Source organism: Protopterus annectens, chromosome 3.part0, assembly GCF_019279795.1.
Source record: "Protopterus annectens isolate FY-2018-M chromosome 3.part0, PAN1.0, whole genome shotgun sequence".
NCBI classification, from domain to species: domain Eukaryota; kingdom Metazoa; phylum Chordata; order Ceratodontiformes; family Protopteridae; genus Protopterus; species Protopterus annectens.
Window position 1 is genome coordinate 1127622855 of NC_056731.1, and position 17035 is coordinate 1127639889.

The 17035-nt window shown below is 38.1% G+C and overlaps 1 protein-coding gene across 1 annotated transcript in view; it reads right to left on the minus strand.

Moving 5' to 3' along the window:
* RMC1 (regulator of MON1-CCZ1) overlaps nt 1-17035 on the minus strand; it is a 1444591-nt gene that overhangs the window by 451240 nt on the left and 976316 nt on the right. The window contains exon 15 of the mRNA XM_044065362.1: nt 10434-10553. Within this exon, the coding sequence (XP_043921297.1) occupies nt 10434-10553 (120 nt within the window). The remainder of the gene's footprint in view (nt 1-10433; nt 10554-17035) is intronic.

The window sequence follows — 17035 nt, forward strand, 5'->3', positions numbered from 1 at the left end:
GTAGGCCTATGCAGTCATCAAGTTGTTCAGTTTTGTGTCATTTATTCTACAGCATATGCATAAATACAGTTTATATATATATATATATATATATATATATATATATATGGGTCCCCTTCAGATGGTAGAACTTTTAAAAGCTCGACTTCATATGGCCGAGACCATATGATCGAACTTTTAAAAGCTCGACCCATCTGAATGGGGATCTCCATACAGCATGGAATGGGAAGATTTTCCTTTACCTCAATGTAGTGCGATCCCAGAGTTCGTATATTTAAATACCAGGAGGTGTGGGGGGCATGCAGGGAGGCTTGCCCCCCTGTCTACAATGTTTACTTTTTCTTTTGTTGTTGCTGATTTCTTTTTTTTTCACATTTTTGAACATTCAAATGTTCGATTATATGGTCTTGACCATATGAAAGTCGAGCATTTGGATGTTCGATTATGTGAAGTAGACCCATATGCGTATGTATGTATGTACATATATATATATATATATATATATATATATACATATACACACACACACACACACACACACACACACACACACACACACACACACACACACACATACATATGTATAGACAAACTTGATAAAATAGCAGAATCATACATTTAGTATGCTTATAACATCAGAACTAATACTGCATAGCTGGCACACAGGCCCATTCATTGCTCGGGAAAATAAAAAATTATTATTTTTAATGCTTTAACTGTTTAGCAAAAAAAAGTCTTACAAATGCAGACTGACAGATGTGTATCTAATATACTCCTGTCACACTGCCTTTAAAGATATTAGCTCATGCAATGGTGGTGGAGTGGCAGTCTTGGGTGCATTATGCATCTGGGTATCCAAGTGTCTTATCCTGAAGATGTAACAAAATCTGCAAACAATATAGACACAGTGCCATTTATAGGTGTGGACATATTACACTCAAAATTATTGTTAAAAGATCATTAATTATCAAAAACAAATATAAAAAGTATCAATACATATAAAATGTTTAATTTTACTATGACTTTATGTTAACGGTACTATTTCTCTACAAAACTTTGATTCTTATTCCTTGTATATGTTGTGGCATAGAAAATTAAATTTATTAAAATTCAGATGATTCTTCTATTCTGAAGCTAGGACCACAATAAACACATATTTGCAAGTAATTACCCTAGTAAAAGTTCCCGAAACTTCCATGAGAATATGTCAAACTATTTAAGAGACAGCCTTTTAAATCGTTCAGTAATGCTGAGTCACATCCACTTCATACAGCAACTTCATGAATAAGCAATTCCATCAACAGTTTAGTGTCTAGTAGGGAAACAGAGTAGATTGCCAGACATTCCCTTCATTCTGTACCTTTCTGAGACACAAACACACACCTACAGACAATTTAGAATTGTCAATCCACCTACAGCATGCCTTTGGGATGTGAGAGGAAACAAGAGTACCTGAAAAAAACCCAAGTGAACACAGGCAGGATATGCAAACATCACACTGACAGTGCCCCCACCTGACAGATGAGTGGGGAATACCTCTTCCTGTGTAGTGACAATGCTACTCACTAAGCTGTATAACCCTTTACATACAGCAAATCAAAGCACCAGAAACAGTAACAGTGACAAAGTCTTCCAGAAAATGGTCAGCAGCAAATGGATCACACTAGATTCTTGCAGTATAAAGTAAAGGGATATAACAAACATTATTTTTAGTTGATGTTAACTAATCAACTAAGAGACAGGAGCCACAGATTGCAATGGAAGACGATTGTCCTTATTCAGTACAAAATATGATCTTTATCTCTTTTTAATTTCTAGATTCATGCAGTAATGAAATGTTCTTTCAGTATCAGATGATCTCTTACAGGACCCCTCCTTGTTGTGTCAACAATTAGGTTCATTAACTCCATTTGACAGAATCCAGCATATTTTTCTTAGATGAACCTGCAATCAGGTACTTTCTTATGTTATGCTGGAGCAAGCTATTATAAGAGTAAGCCCAACCAAAGGGGACATTCCACCCCCATCCACTGAGTAAATTCACTTCCAGAAAATGAAAAAAAGAACAATGAAAAAATGACACTTACATTGCTAACATGTAATAAACATCTACATAATGAGCTCCTGCATCAGAGGCATGGTAGAAGGGATCTATATTATAAGTTCGAAGTCTGAAAACTTTGAATCTCATATGGTCGACTCCATATGAGCGAAGTTTTCAAACATCGAACTTAAAATGTAAACAAAGTAAAAACAAAAAAAACTACCTGAATGCTCTATGCAGGGGGGCAAGCCCCCCTGCACCCCCACACCCCCCGCTACTTAAATATACCAACTCAGACATCGCACTACATTGAAGTGAAGGGAAAAATTCCCTATGGCGATCTCCATTGAAATGTTTGAAAACTTTGCTCATATGATGTCGATCATATGAGATTCAAAGTTTTCAAACTTCGAAGTTATGATATAAACCCGGTAGAAGGGCCATTTAAGCACAGGAGACAGTAGGTAGGTTTTACATACATCCCAAGACAGTTTTGTAATAGACTATGATACTGTACACATGCTTCTGTTATATCCAGTTCTGGGAAGCCTCCTTGACGAAACAATGACAGTTTAGAATCCCAAACAGTAAATCTACTAGGGTGGAAGCTGTCAGCAGACAACCAAATGGTATTAGATCATAAGACGGAGTTTGGTGCACAGGTACAGCAAAACAGATTAGACTTTTAAAACTGCTGTCAAGACAAGGCAATAATGCTTGCTGATTTGTCCGACATGAATCAAGCAGTTACAGCACAGAGATCTGTAATGAGCACATTCTCTGAAGCAAGCACTGGAAGCAGACACACCTCTAATCAAGTGGCCTAAGGCTTTAGCATTCTCCATTGGAAGGCAAGCTAACAGAAGGAAATTGATAATGCAATTGAAAATCCATATGGAAAAGGTTTTTGCCAGCTTGGTGGCTTAGACAGTTACAGAAATGCCTGACTACTGCCAAGGTAACCAATGTTTGATTAGTGGCCCCTGTGACTGATGATGCTAGCAGGGATGAAGGGCAGTGCCTATCCTTGGGGGGGGGGGGGTAGTTTCCAGCCAGCTATGCCTGCCAAGCCAGTGCCAATGGACAGAGCTCTTAGGGCATCAACAGTAGGGTGCCAGTACAGGGAGAGGCATGCGCTGTGGCTGCACAAATTGTTGATGGCAGCTCCTTTCATCAGGTGAAGAAGTGCACACATGTGGACATTGGGGGAAAGCTGACAAGTCCCTGGAGTGATCCATCCATATATATGAAAACATTATTGACTTTTCACGTAGAAATTCATGGAGGTACCTATGACCTATTACTTGTGAATCTTTTCTAAATGTTCAGTATATTCTAAATGTTTTACTAAATACTTGTATCAACAATTTCTTCTCTTTTACCTTAATTCTGCATGTATTTTAATTCACTTGCATACCATTACATTTAGCAGTGCCAAAGAATCTAAACTGAATGCATTTCTAAAATTAGTAAGCTAACACCAAACTTTCTACGCAAGGCTATATTGTTCTCATTTTGATGTCCTCATTAGAGCCATTCCAAGAAAACAGAACACCATTTTGCTATAAACATTTGTGTATTACCAAAACTGACAGATTTGGATCAATGTAGTTTTGTGGAGAGAAGGCAAACATCTGGTAACATTAATTGAACAATGATGGTCCAGACGGAAGCAAAGTATAAGAAAACATCACCATGGTTAGTGATGCTTGATGCAGAGAAAACATTATTGACAGTCAGCTCAGCTGGGATCTTATCAGTAGAGTAATAATAGTATCTATATTCCCCGACAGAATAATGGGGTTAATAACGAGGATATATGAAAGAGATGGAGGCAAGGATTTAGGCAGGAGGGTTCCTCTACGATAAGTTGTGTTTGAAATGGGAAACCATGAAGGGATGCCATCTTTCTCCTTTCTTATTTGCTTTACATTTATAGTCACTAGCAAAGAAAATAAGTGATCCACAAATTCAAGGATACACCTGGTGTGATACTCAAAGATTAGCCCTATTTGCAGACAGTATTTTGCTCTGGATAAATCCAGAAAAGGGCATTTTGTTGTGGAACATTTTAAGACCGTTTCTCACCTCTTTTCAGTTATAAATTAAATGAAGATAAAACAATAGCTATAGTGGTAAACTGTGCACTCATGCATGAATTGCTTCAGTTAAGACCCATACTTTTGTGGATTTGAATGAAGGAATTTAGGCACATGGTTTAAAAATTATTCTATTATAGCATTTAACAATATGTGGGAAAACAGGGAAAACAGAAGATAACAAAATTTAAGAAATTAGAACCTCTTAAGTACAGATATGGAAAGTATAATACAAGAAGCAAAAATGTTTCTGGCCCATTTAGTGTTATATACAGGTGAGCCACATTTTATCAACTAAAATAGAAGTTGTATAAAGTCATTAATAAAGAGTGAAGTAATTTATTAGAGGGAGGGCAAACGTTATGTGGGAAAATTTATTTTCCCCAAGAAATAAGGTGATTTAGGGTTACCAGATTTGAAGGTGTACTTTAAAGCTATGTGGTTAATGGTCAAATACAGAACTCAAGCAAACTGTTACAAATCAAACTGGAAAAGGATTATGAAGAAATAGAGAAGAGATACAGTGGCACAGTAGGGCACCACTGTTGATTCACAGTAAGAGGTTCTCCATTTCGACTCTTGGCTGAGGTCCTTTCTGTGTAGAATGTCCTCCCTGTGTTTGAGTGGGTTTCCCCTGGTGCTCCAGTTTCACCCAATATTCCAAAGACTAGCTATAATACCAAATATACTCAGATGCTCTCACACTTTCCACACTTATCTGACTAAGCTTCTCTAGCCTTTGCTCTGAAGTGATGCTGGCCCCAAATACCTCAGTCTTTCTCAGCACGTCTATATTATCTTATCGAACGTTCAGAATATCGAATCTGATATGGCCGACACCATATCATCGAATTCTGAAACATCGAAAGATAAAAAAAAAAATGCCTAAAAACAAAAATAAATAAAAACTTACCTTTCCAAGCAAGGGGGGAAAGCCCTCCTGTGCCCCCCACACCCACACCTAATTAAATATACCAACTCCGAGACCGCACTACATTGAACTAAACGGAAATCTCCCCTTATGGAGATTTCTGTTTAAACGTTCGATGTTTTTGGCTTTCACTAATCTGGTGCCGATATCATCACCTTCGATATTGTCGGCCTTCGACAACATGAAGTAGACCCTTCTCAGTACTGTGTTACTGAGCAATCTTTTCTTTGTGCACCAGTTTGCTACTTCAGATTTTTTTCCGTAAATCCTCCTCTCATAAAAAAATAAATAAAATTTAAAATCCTCTCTCAATATGATACAATAGTTTAAATCACTTCTCTTTTCATATTATTAGGGATAATAGTGACTGACTTTCTTAAATTAGACCTGCATATACACAATTGCATAAAAAAACTCATCAAAACTAGGGACGCTTTATAAAGCCAAAAACTTTCTCACCAAAATAACTAAAACTACACCTGCCACTGCTTACCTCCTCCCCTCATTACTTTATGGTGGTCCCATTCTTAATAACATTCAGGTATCACAAAATGCAAAACTTAAACAATGCTATAATAGAGTGGCTAAGTTTGCAACAAATATCCCTTTCAGAACCAATCACTGTATAATAACACTAAAAAGCCTAAACTGGCTAAAACTACCCCATCAACTAACATATGCACAGCTTCTTACTACCTATAAAATTATCCATCATCCATTTGCTTGTCCAGCACTAAATACCACTCTATACAACAGTGTTCCCACCATACCTCTCAACCTGGAAACATCAAAAATCTGGACAAAGGTCCATGAAAAATAGGTGCAAATAGGTACACTGATTAACATAAAATTTGCATACATAATGATGTAACTGCACCCACTCCATTGGAATTGTGGGATACAAACTTTCCAACGCAGACTTAACAGACAACCAAAATATGGCCCCAGAGTCCCCCTGCAGCCATTCCACTGTCCCGTTACTTGGCTATTTGACCCCATTTACCATAAATATTGTAATGTGCATACTGCTTTATTTCTACAGCGATTACTTGGATTGCATTTAAAACTTTTATTTTACATTTTACACCGCAAACATGAATAGACATCTGCTAAACAAAGCAATACAGTTTCACAATGAAAATGGACTTAGCATTAAAACTTCTCTGCTCTTGAAACTCACATTAATTGAAACCCACATTCAAAGAAAATGCATCTGGCCAGTGGCAGATAAAGATTACCTTTGGGCTGTTTTCAAATCATAGGCCCCTTGCACATAAAACATGCATGTGTTCTTTGATAGACCTTCCTGACTGTGTTAAATTATATTCCTTGTATAATACAGCAACGGCACACTTGTTCGAGCGCATTTTAAATTTATTTTGAACATTTTTCCAGTAAGCAATGAAACAAAATGTATGAACCAATAATGACAAAACTGCCCAATTCACAACATTTCCATCATAAAAGTCTACTCAAACATCTGCAATCCACAAGTATCAGTAAATATGCACAATTTCTGCAGAAGTAAAAGTCTTCTAAATAATTCCACATTAAAGAGATCTGTAACTAATGAAGAGGTTGTTGGTAGCAAACAACTTTATATTTCATTGTTTTATCTACAAATAAAGTGCCTCTTGCCCTTGAAGAATAAATTGCCTATGTTACATATAAAAAAAAAAATGATAAGCTAGTAATATTGCAATAGGGAATGGAGCGGCATCATTTTCACTGCTGTGCTGACTTACCTCATAGCAACAGTACATACATCAATCATTTGAAGAATTATTGCACCTGTCATCCAGATATTATTAATTTAAGCTGAAGTATCTTCACACTGTGCAGTTAAATTCAATATAGCAAATACAGCAAACTACTAATATACTTATCTTACTGCTAACAAAGAAAGCCGACCTTGGAGCAAACTGTTCTGTGTGGATATATACTCAGTGAAACTCAGTTTTGCAAAGGAGACACAAAGATGCATTATACTTCCAGATTCAGGCTGAAAACTGGCACTTTTGAATCATGTAAGTTGTAAACAATGTTAAGAATATACCTTAAAATGGCTACAGATACTTATTCTAGAAATGCATATTTTTCAGTCTCAAACTGAGAACTGATACTTCTATATTACAGGAATCAGTGTAATAAGAATTTCCCTTAAATTCCAGATCATATTAGAAGTATGCAGTCAGCAGAACAATACACTATAAGTCTGCTAGAAGGAAACAGATTCAGTAGAATGAAAAACAATTTAAGCAAAAACATTCTAAGAGCAATGAAATCCAGCATATGTGGAGGGATTAATTTTGCACATTTCCCTTAAATTCATTACCATATAGCCACTGTGAATACCATATCACTTCAATTTTATTTTACTTATTTAACATTTGTTTACCGCTAAAGTCCAAAATTCCACAAATCAAATTTTCAGCAGATGCCCAGGGAGAAATGTCTTTGTTATGTAGGAAGAAATCGGAGCACCCAGAGGAAACCCACACAAACACAGGGAGGAATGGACATGCAGACTCCATACAGAAGGCAGTGGCATCCCAACCCTGAATCAAACTGGAACGCCTCTTACTGTGAGGCAGCAATTGTAAATCACAGCTGCACCATGATGCCAAACTGCCGTTTGTTTTCCCTTGAGTGGCTCGGAGTAAACCACTACAGTAGACAGGAATGGGTAGTAGTAAATATAGGAAAAGATGGATCTGAGTGAGGAGGTATGCCTATAAGATGACCTAACACTAAAACAATGAAAGAAAACACCTTGGACTGTTCATTCATAAAATACTGCGATGCAGAAGTTAAAGTGCTGATAGAATGGAAGACACCATTACCAATGTGTTGATACACACTGCGTGCGCACACACACTTCTACTAGATGCAAATGCGCTGGATTAAATACACTTTTTGCTTTCAAATTCAGATTAATACAAGGGAATATAACTGCGAGCTGAGCCTGCTGCAAACATAACTTAGTCTTACTCTTAGCACCTTAGCGGCCAAAGCATGGAGGAAATTATTTACCATCTGCTTAGTACAACACACACACACCACAAGTGAGCTGTTCAGATGCTGCTAAGCTAAAGTTAAGTATCTGCGAGTGTGACTGCTAGCTGCCGCTGCCTACAACTTACATTAATAATACACATTACACATTGGTATTAGTACATTAAAAAACAAAGTGGCCAGAATTAACTACTTGAGTCGGCTCGGAGTTAATGAACCACTCGTCCACTCCACTGTCTGCTTAGCTGGATCAGTTAACAAAATTCTTTGGTTTCTTATCTCACCTGGGAGCTCATTAAATTCAGTGGGTAGGTGCTGGGTGGACTGAAATTTAAAATTTTGCACGGACATCTTCCATTGCTGTATATTTCCTCCAAAACAGTTGAAAACAAAGTTATGAAGCTGATGTCATTAAGCATGCCCCTGTAGGCTGGTGATGCATGTGAAGTCAGCCATAAATTTAAAGTTGAAGCAAAAAAAAAAAATTGTGAATTAAAGGGGCCACTTGGGAATTTGCCCTCAAAAACAGTAAATACCGAGGAATTTAGTATGGTTGAGAGGTATGGTTCCCACTCAGCAATTTTGATCCAATGACTAAAACGTCGTCTCTGTCCACAGACCTATCAAATCTGCTGTGTATGGTCTGTACTCATACCATGTTGCTAAGACCTAGAACTCCTTACCTGTATCCAGGTCCATAGTCTCCCTCCAGTCCTTTAAAACGATTTCTGAAAGACTTCCTAGCCAAACTACAGTTCTGTTCTTGCTCAACCCCAGGATAAACTGTATCACTAAATATGAAAAAGTACTTATTCATATCTTGCACTTCCTTACTCCCCCTTCGTCACTCACTTCCTTACGTCAATCGATTTCTGTCCCCGGACTCTCTCAATAAATATTCAAAACCCCATCTTTCCTTCACCAACTACACACTGCAGTTCCTGTTTGTATTATTCTAACTTACCTTAATTTTCTCTGAACTGGCTAAAATTACATTATGTCTAATTTGGCATAATTATTTAAACTGTAGATTTTTTAAAACACTATTACTGAATTAGCATTAAAGACATATGCAAACATACATTAACAGAAAATAAAACAAACCATTCTTCTGTTTGTAATTACCATCAGTCCAACATTACATAAATTGGTGAATTCCTGCCTTCCCTTAAACTTCAATCCTCCCCATGAACATTATTCTGCATATATTGTTCCCACAATTTCCATTTATTTCCATGTAATTTGCTCCTTCACTTTTCTAAAAATCCCTCTTCTAATTATTTTATCTCTTTTAGAATATTCAATACTTTAAATACAGTTGGTTTAGACTTTGATTTCCATTTTCTAGTAATTGATTTTCTGGCAGCCAAGACAATTAAACTTAATAAGGCCTTACTATGTCTAGGCAATTCAGATCTCATGTCCAGGCTCAGCAAATCATATCCTCAGTTACAGCAGTCTGCTCACCCAGTGTTTTCGACAGTGTACTTTGTAGGGAATTTTTTAAATCTGCCAACTCTATACACACCAAAAACAAATGTTCCCAGTTACCTCTTTCTTCTACATCACACCTCCAACATTTGTTATCCACCTGAGGATAAATTCTTTTAAGTCTGCTTGGGGTATAAAAAATACGTATGCTAGGATACAGGACATGAATTGCCTAGGCATAGTAAGGCCATGTTAAGTTTAACTGTAGTGGCTACCAAAAAAGCTATTACTAGAAAACATAAATCAAAAGCTAAACTCTATACTTGAAGTAGTGAATATTGTAACAAAGATAAAAGAACAGGAAGTGGGATCTTTAGAAAATGGTAGGAGTAAATTAGATTAAAAAAAGGAAATTGTGGATGCAATACACACTGAAAAATGTTTTGGAGGAGGAACGAGGTTTAACAGAAGGCAAGAACTGAATAATTTATGTAATGCTGCTTAACTTGTATGATATATAACAACAGATGTGAATTATAATGTTTGTAAATGTGAATATGTTGATAAGGTTTGATTAATTTTATATAAATGTAAGTTTGCCTGTCATAAGTGATAACTTAATAAAGGTGTTTAAAAAAGATATGACTCTAATGTGAATAACTCTGCTGGAGTTTGCTTTCAGTTTTACATTGAATTTGCTTTGATAAAGCAAATATATATATATATATATATATATATATATATATATATAAATACTAGGCAAATCACCATTATGTTATGACAGCAGCGAAGGCATAATGTTTCAGTTCTTTATGCTACCAAATTTGCCTCCTTAATGCACAACAGAGGTACCAAATATTGACATCTTGCTGAGGGAATGCATTCTGAAGCACTAGTCGGATATTATACTAACCTTCTGTTCAGCAAACACAGACAGCACATGTGTGTACATATCAGATTGGTCAATCACTGCTTGAGTACGAACTGGTCGCTTTTGAGTGACAATGCCTCTGCTTTGCCCAGATTCAACTGCCTAGAGTAAAAATAAATAAATAAACAGAGTTTTACAAACTGTTCTTAACAGATTCTGAACCACCACGAAGACAATGAAACCACATATTCAAGGGCATGTGCATTAGCAGTATATTAAACCAGCAGATTTATCAGTGTCAAAGACTTGATAATACTCAAAACTAATTAAAATCATCTTAGGACAGTAGCCTGCATCAGTTAAAACTAAGCACTGAAGCTTGCAGTCTTTGTTCATTAACTTTAAAACGGTCTGTCACACAAGTTCATAAATGAAGGAGTCACTTCCTTAATCACAACCTTATGGAACAGTAAATGAAAATTAAGAACTGACTGCACTGCCTTCTGTTCAGACTATTTCGTCTCATTATTCTTTAATGACTCATCAGGAAAAAAAAACAGAATTTAAATGATGGTGAGCACAGAGTCATGGCCAATGCTAATGCTGTCTTGTAAACAGAACTTTGTACTTCTCAGTCTGCTTCATCATTGGCCCTCTCCCCCGAAAATCATCTCTCTTTGGCAAAGCGGAGAAGTAGGAGACTATTAAGTAGATATGCAAATGAGACAGTTGGCTGAAATACAACTTTATTTTTCATCTGATGACAGACACTTGACAAACAGTGGTTTTAGAGGGTTCAGGCGCCTAGGCAGCTAGACATTACCCTGCGGTACATTTGACTGGGGACACATGGCTGAAGTGACAGTCAGCTGCAGAGAAATATGGCTGTTTGCAAATTCCCTGTGGGAAAAGAGAAGCACATACTGCCATGCTCACAGCTTTAATAACCAAATGCATGGAGGCAGAAGTAATAAAGAGTGTTGTACTCAGTGTAGAGTACATACTTACGTAACTACAACATGTAGAAGTGTGCTACAGCATGGAGGAAATCCTGCAGGCTACTGTAGTTACATTTATGCTCCAGTATGCATTTTAGTTAATGTTCCCTAGAGAATGTAAAGGGGGTCATGGTCCACACACACCGATTATAAAGGTACTGCCCACTGTGCACTGCATTTGTACTGCCACTGACATGCCCTCTGGCCAGCCTGCTGCTGATGCCTGCCATATTGCCTGCTGTCTCATGTTTCCTTGGGGACCATGGACGTTGTTTTCCCCCTGTGACTTTGGTTCTTGAAGTTGTGGACATGGCAACACATTCTTCTCTTTGCCCAGAGGGAATGTGTAAACAGCCATATTTCTCTACAGCTAACTATCACTTCAGCCATGTGTCCCCAGTCAAATGTACCACAGGGAAATGTCTTGCTGCCTAGGCACATGAACCTGGGTTTTAGAATGCTGAAACTTAAGATAGAAAATGAATTAGTGTGAGCATGTAGATGGTAGGCTGATTCAAGACTAAGTAAATTCCAACTGTGGGACAGAATACAAACTGAAGTCTTAGTTTAGATTAAGTGTTAAAAGTTCATACAACGATAAACAACATTTCCATACAAGGAAACTAAAATATCTGATCCCTACAACATTATGTACTTCCATTACTGAAGTGGGTACTTAGTCCTCTCTAAAAGTTTACTCTTTCATTCAAGGCTACTGGTAACCCATTATACCAACAAACTATGAGTTCCATAAATCATTTCGTTATCCAAGTACTCATACTATGTCATCTAACCAGATTCTGTCTGCAATTCCATACATTTAACTCTTTAAATGGGCACTTACTGGACAGTTTGGCTTGTACAACTGTTTGCTGTTTAGCTACAAGAGTTACATGGCTTATTAAGCCAGCTCTGTCATCATACCTCTCAACCTCTAAGCATAAGGAAGCTGGGCAAAGCCAAAAAATAATGGTAACGGAAGACAAAGGCCCAAAATCAGGGACAGATTTTAAATATTGCTCTTATAAAGTTATAAAGTTGCTAGAATAACAGGTTTTGCATTAGTTTAACAATATGAAGTCTGAAATTCATATGTATATCATTATTTAGTGTCTTCAATGCTCAATGATTTACTATAAAACCTCAAATTTTATGAGGAACAGACCAAAAATATGAGGCAAAAATCTATTCTGCAACAATCACGGCAGCTGACAGGTATGTTATTAGTACATAGGGATAAAACCCTGTCTGTTATTCGGGTGACACAGTTTAATTAGAGGCTCAGGCACCTACAAGAGCTGGCATGGTGGTGGAGAGGAATGACATGGCTTGCCAACTCACCTCTCCTCAGGGGAAGGTATGGGAGTGCATATCATGTATTTTCATTGTTAAATCCCTGGTGGAGACCAGATATACCATAGGAGTGCTGTCTTAAACCTGCACAACAGGGTTATTTTGAAGGGATATATAATTTGCAGAAGTAAATGGCACACTGTCCCTGGCATCCACTGTATGCCAAACCTTGGGCAAGTTAGTGGGCAAACTCTACAGAACTATAGTCATACAAAAATGAGAAAAAAAAACTGAGGCCCGATTAAATAATGTCCCCTCTCAATCAGCTCACCACCCAGCGTAAATGGAACAAATGGGCCAGTTGAACAAGACAGGGTCTGATAGGTGATGAGCAATTGTAGCAAAAAAATGCCAAAAAATGACAGGTTTATTACCATACAGATGAGTCATATTGCTTACTGTGTAATAAATGATTGAGTATATCTTCTAGGTTCCACTACTGATCTCTTACTTAGCTCAGCTCACTTTGATTATGAAAAGATGATAATACATTTTTAAAATTATAAGAATGAAGCACAGGTTAACATACCATAGCATTAAATGCTCAAGCTCAGGGATCACTACTGCAGTGAATATTAGTGCAGCTTTACACATGGCCCAAATTCCAAAACCTTTGCACATCCTTCAGCAGGTTGGTCCTCTCTTAGGCCAAAAACATTAGAATGATGCCATGCAGAAAGGGAAGATTAGTCCATGTGATCTCTGGTTCTTTCTGTTAAAATTTATAATAGGCTAGTTAACAACAAATGTATCCGTGGCATATACCCACATAAGGATCAGGACCAACTACCCTGGACAATAAGGTAATTCTCTGTCCTGCAGACTCCGTGATTTTGTAGGGAGACAGCAAAGAAGGCAGACAGCATTCTAGTGGTAGGCTTCCTAGCTTCCTTAAGAATGCAGACTACCTCTGGATTGTAGGCCTCCTAGACAGGGATCAGGAAACTATCCTCCAGGCAATCAGGTTGAAGTGAACTTTGCTGGCATTTACCAATGTTCCTTTTGTCCTTGACAGTACTCTGGATATGACAGAAACTGAAGAGCGAAATCGAAGGGGAACGCAGGCTCTTGCCCCAGCTGACTGAGAATGTGTTCATGGTCCAGATGCTATGGCATGAATATCTCGAGCAAAATATTTTGAGGTGGCTGTTTTGAGAAGGTACAAATAATTCTGTCCAGGAGCTCCTTTGAAGGCTCTTCAATCAAAGGTAGATTCATGGGATGGTTGCTGATGACCTACTAAGGTCAGCTGTCAGGCTGTCTCTTTAGAGATGTACTCCACTTCTGGGTTGAAACTGAACTGCAGTACAAGGTCTTCTATCTTGAATGGCAGTCTGCTTAACTGATAAGAGAAGGTGCCCCTTACTTATTGATGTACCTCATAATTATGGTAATTTCCATGACTACCATAAGCCCTCCCATCATCCAGGTGCTTTTGAAGATCTGAAAATCACAGACTATGGCTAACATTTCCTTGACACTGACATGCATAGGATCATATGAGGTTACTAGGCTATTGGGCCTGAGGCCCTTATAAGCCTAGCCAAGAGTTTAGCCCATGTTTAGACAAGTCAGCAGCTGATGCCCCTGTCCAGCAGTGACACGGGTGGAATCCCAGGGGTATATTTTCTGTTTCCCATCCAGTTATCCAGGTTGTGCTTAAAAGGGGGTAAAGAGGTACTCTGATTGACATGGAGAGGGAGTCTATTCCATAGACGGGGGAGTCTCTGGGACACAAATCTGTCCTGCCAACAGGTCCTGTTGATGTCACAGACCAGGTTGAGGCCACACATGCAAGTTACTCGAGTGGATCTTGACTTGCGGATATGCAGAGTCCCATCAAGGTAGTGTCTGTGATCTCCTTGTATGCCAGAAAGAGGTCACCTCTGAAGAGTCTGTATGAAACTGAGTAGAGGGATAGGGCTTTTAGCCTGTGTATGGTAGATGTTTGATGCCCTGGATTCTCCTGGTGAGGAACCTCTGTGGTCTCTCCAGCTGCTGCATGTGCTTTGCGAGGTACATGCCGAAAGGGGCATTGTACTCAATAATGGGCCTTATAAGGGAAGAATACAGGAATGTCATGACTTCCTTGTCCCTGGATGAGATACCCTTACTTATGAGGTGGGCCATGTAGAAGGCTTTCCATACAACAGAAGCAACATGGTGGTCAAAAGTCAGGTTGCTATCAAGGGTGCCCAAATCTCTCATGACTAATTGCATGCTTAAGACATTGTTATTAATGTGATAATTTGTGGAGACGTCACTTTCCCCAAAGGGGATGATGATGATGCATTTTTTGGTATTCGGCTTGAGGCCATGTTCTGGCACCAGTCATTTGTCTGAGTGAGACCCTCTTGAAGGATGTCCACATCACTAGGGGAATTGATGACAACTTCCAGCTTGCAGTTATTTGCAAACTTGGTCAGCCATAGCCCACTGGTTTTGGCCTACACCTCAGAAAAGTCTATCCCAAATAACAGAGCCCCCAAGACCAAACCTTGGGGGTACGCTGCTTGTTACGGGTCTGCTGTTTGAGGTGGCTTCCCCTATTTTGACTAGGTGGGTTCCATCAGTGAGCCAGTTTGCAATCCATCTGATAACATACAGATTGATGCCTAGTTGAGAGAGTTTATCTATTATGCCTGAGTGGGGAATAGTGTCAAAGGCCTTAGCCAGGTCAATGTAGGAGGTGTGCAGTGTCTTCCCCTCGTCCATGGATTTGGTGACTGTCTTAAAGAAGTCAACCAAATTTAGATGAAGCTAAACTGCATGGGACTGAGTGTTTGGAGGTTGTCAATGTCCTTGTTAAAGAGGTCCATGATAATCTATTCCATGGCCTTGCAGATCAGGCTAGTTACGCTGATGAGTCTATAATTTCCTGGAACACTGGACACTCCACCTTTGTGTAAAGGGGATAACAGTGGCTGTCCTCCACTCAGCTGGGACAAAGCCAGTACTCAGACTTTGGTTAAATAGGGTAAATACAACATAAAAAAACAAAAAAATAAAATAATAAAATACCACCAAGACCACCGATCCAAGAAGTAAGTGAATTTAATGAAACACTTAGCACCTCGGCTTACACAGCCTTCCAAGAGTAAAAACACTACAAAATACTGTTTGCTTACATACAGCATATTGCAAAAAACAATGAATCAATTAAGCATACAATTCAAATCACATACTTCCAATTACATTCTTTGTTGAGTCCCTGAGGCTCCAAAGTACCATACTTTAAAATCAACAGGGTTTCTTTTTTTAAAAGTTTATTTTTTAAAGATACACATTCACCTATATTAACTTGCAATTTTTCCAAGACACACCCCCTAAGAGAATCAGGGTTAAGAGTTGTGTGCTGTCAAAAAATAACTCCCAAGGGGACTCTCTAATTTTTTATTTTTTATGTCCCTAATATGTTCCTGCAACCAGACCCTAAAGTTCCTATAAGTTTCCCCTATGTAAAATGTCTTGCATCCACATCTCAACACATACACTAACCCCTCCATATTACAACTGTATTCAAGCCTAGCTGTAAACTTGATGCCATTAATGTAGGGAAAAGAGCTTACTACATATTGACAGATGGAACAACCATCACAAATAACAGAACCTTTATTTATGCTTAAGCTCTGACTGACATTAACATCAGGTAAACAAAATTGATTATGTACCAGAATGTCAGACACATTCCTGGCTCTTTTTATATGCAATACTCACAAAATCAGGTAGTATAGAGTTCAAAATGTTATCCCTTAGGAGCACAAGCTACGTGCTTTTTAAACTATTTCCTCAGTTATAACATTAAGTTATCACTAAGAAAACTTTCTTCTGCTCTCCATTGTTGCCAGCTGCATTGGTAGATTGATTTCCACCAATTCAAACATTATATTTTCCACTAGCATGGACATAATGAGAATCTCCCTGAGAGTTAAGAGAATACCTCATGTCCATATTTTTTTGTTTAGCTTCCCTGACCAGCTGGACATCATAAACTCTTCTAATAAACATTTTTTCTGCTTCAGCTATCTCTAAATCAAAGCTCATATCAAGGCTACATAGCCTATGAATTCGCAAGAATTTATTATAGGGCAGTACCTTGATCAAATGCTTGGGGTGACAACTATTCCCATATAAAAATACATTTCTATGTTCAAATTTCCTATGGAGGCTAGTAGTAAATCCATCTAGGCTTCTATCCAAAAAAATTCACTTGTAGGCCAATCTGCAAACCATCAAAACTTATGTCCATAGTATTAGCTTGTAAGTCATTAACAAAACAAAGGGCCTCTGTCT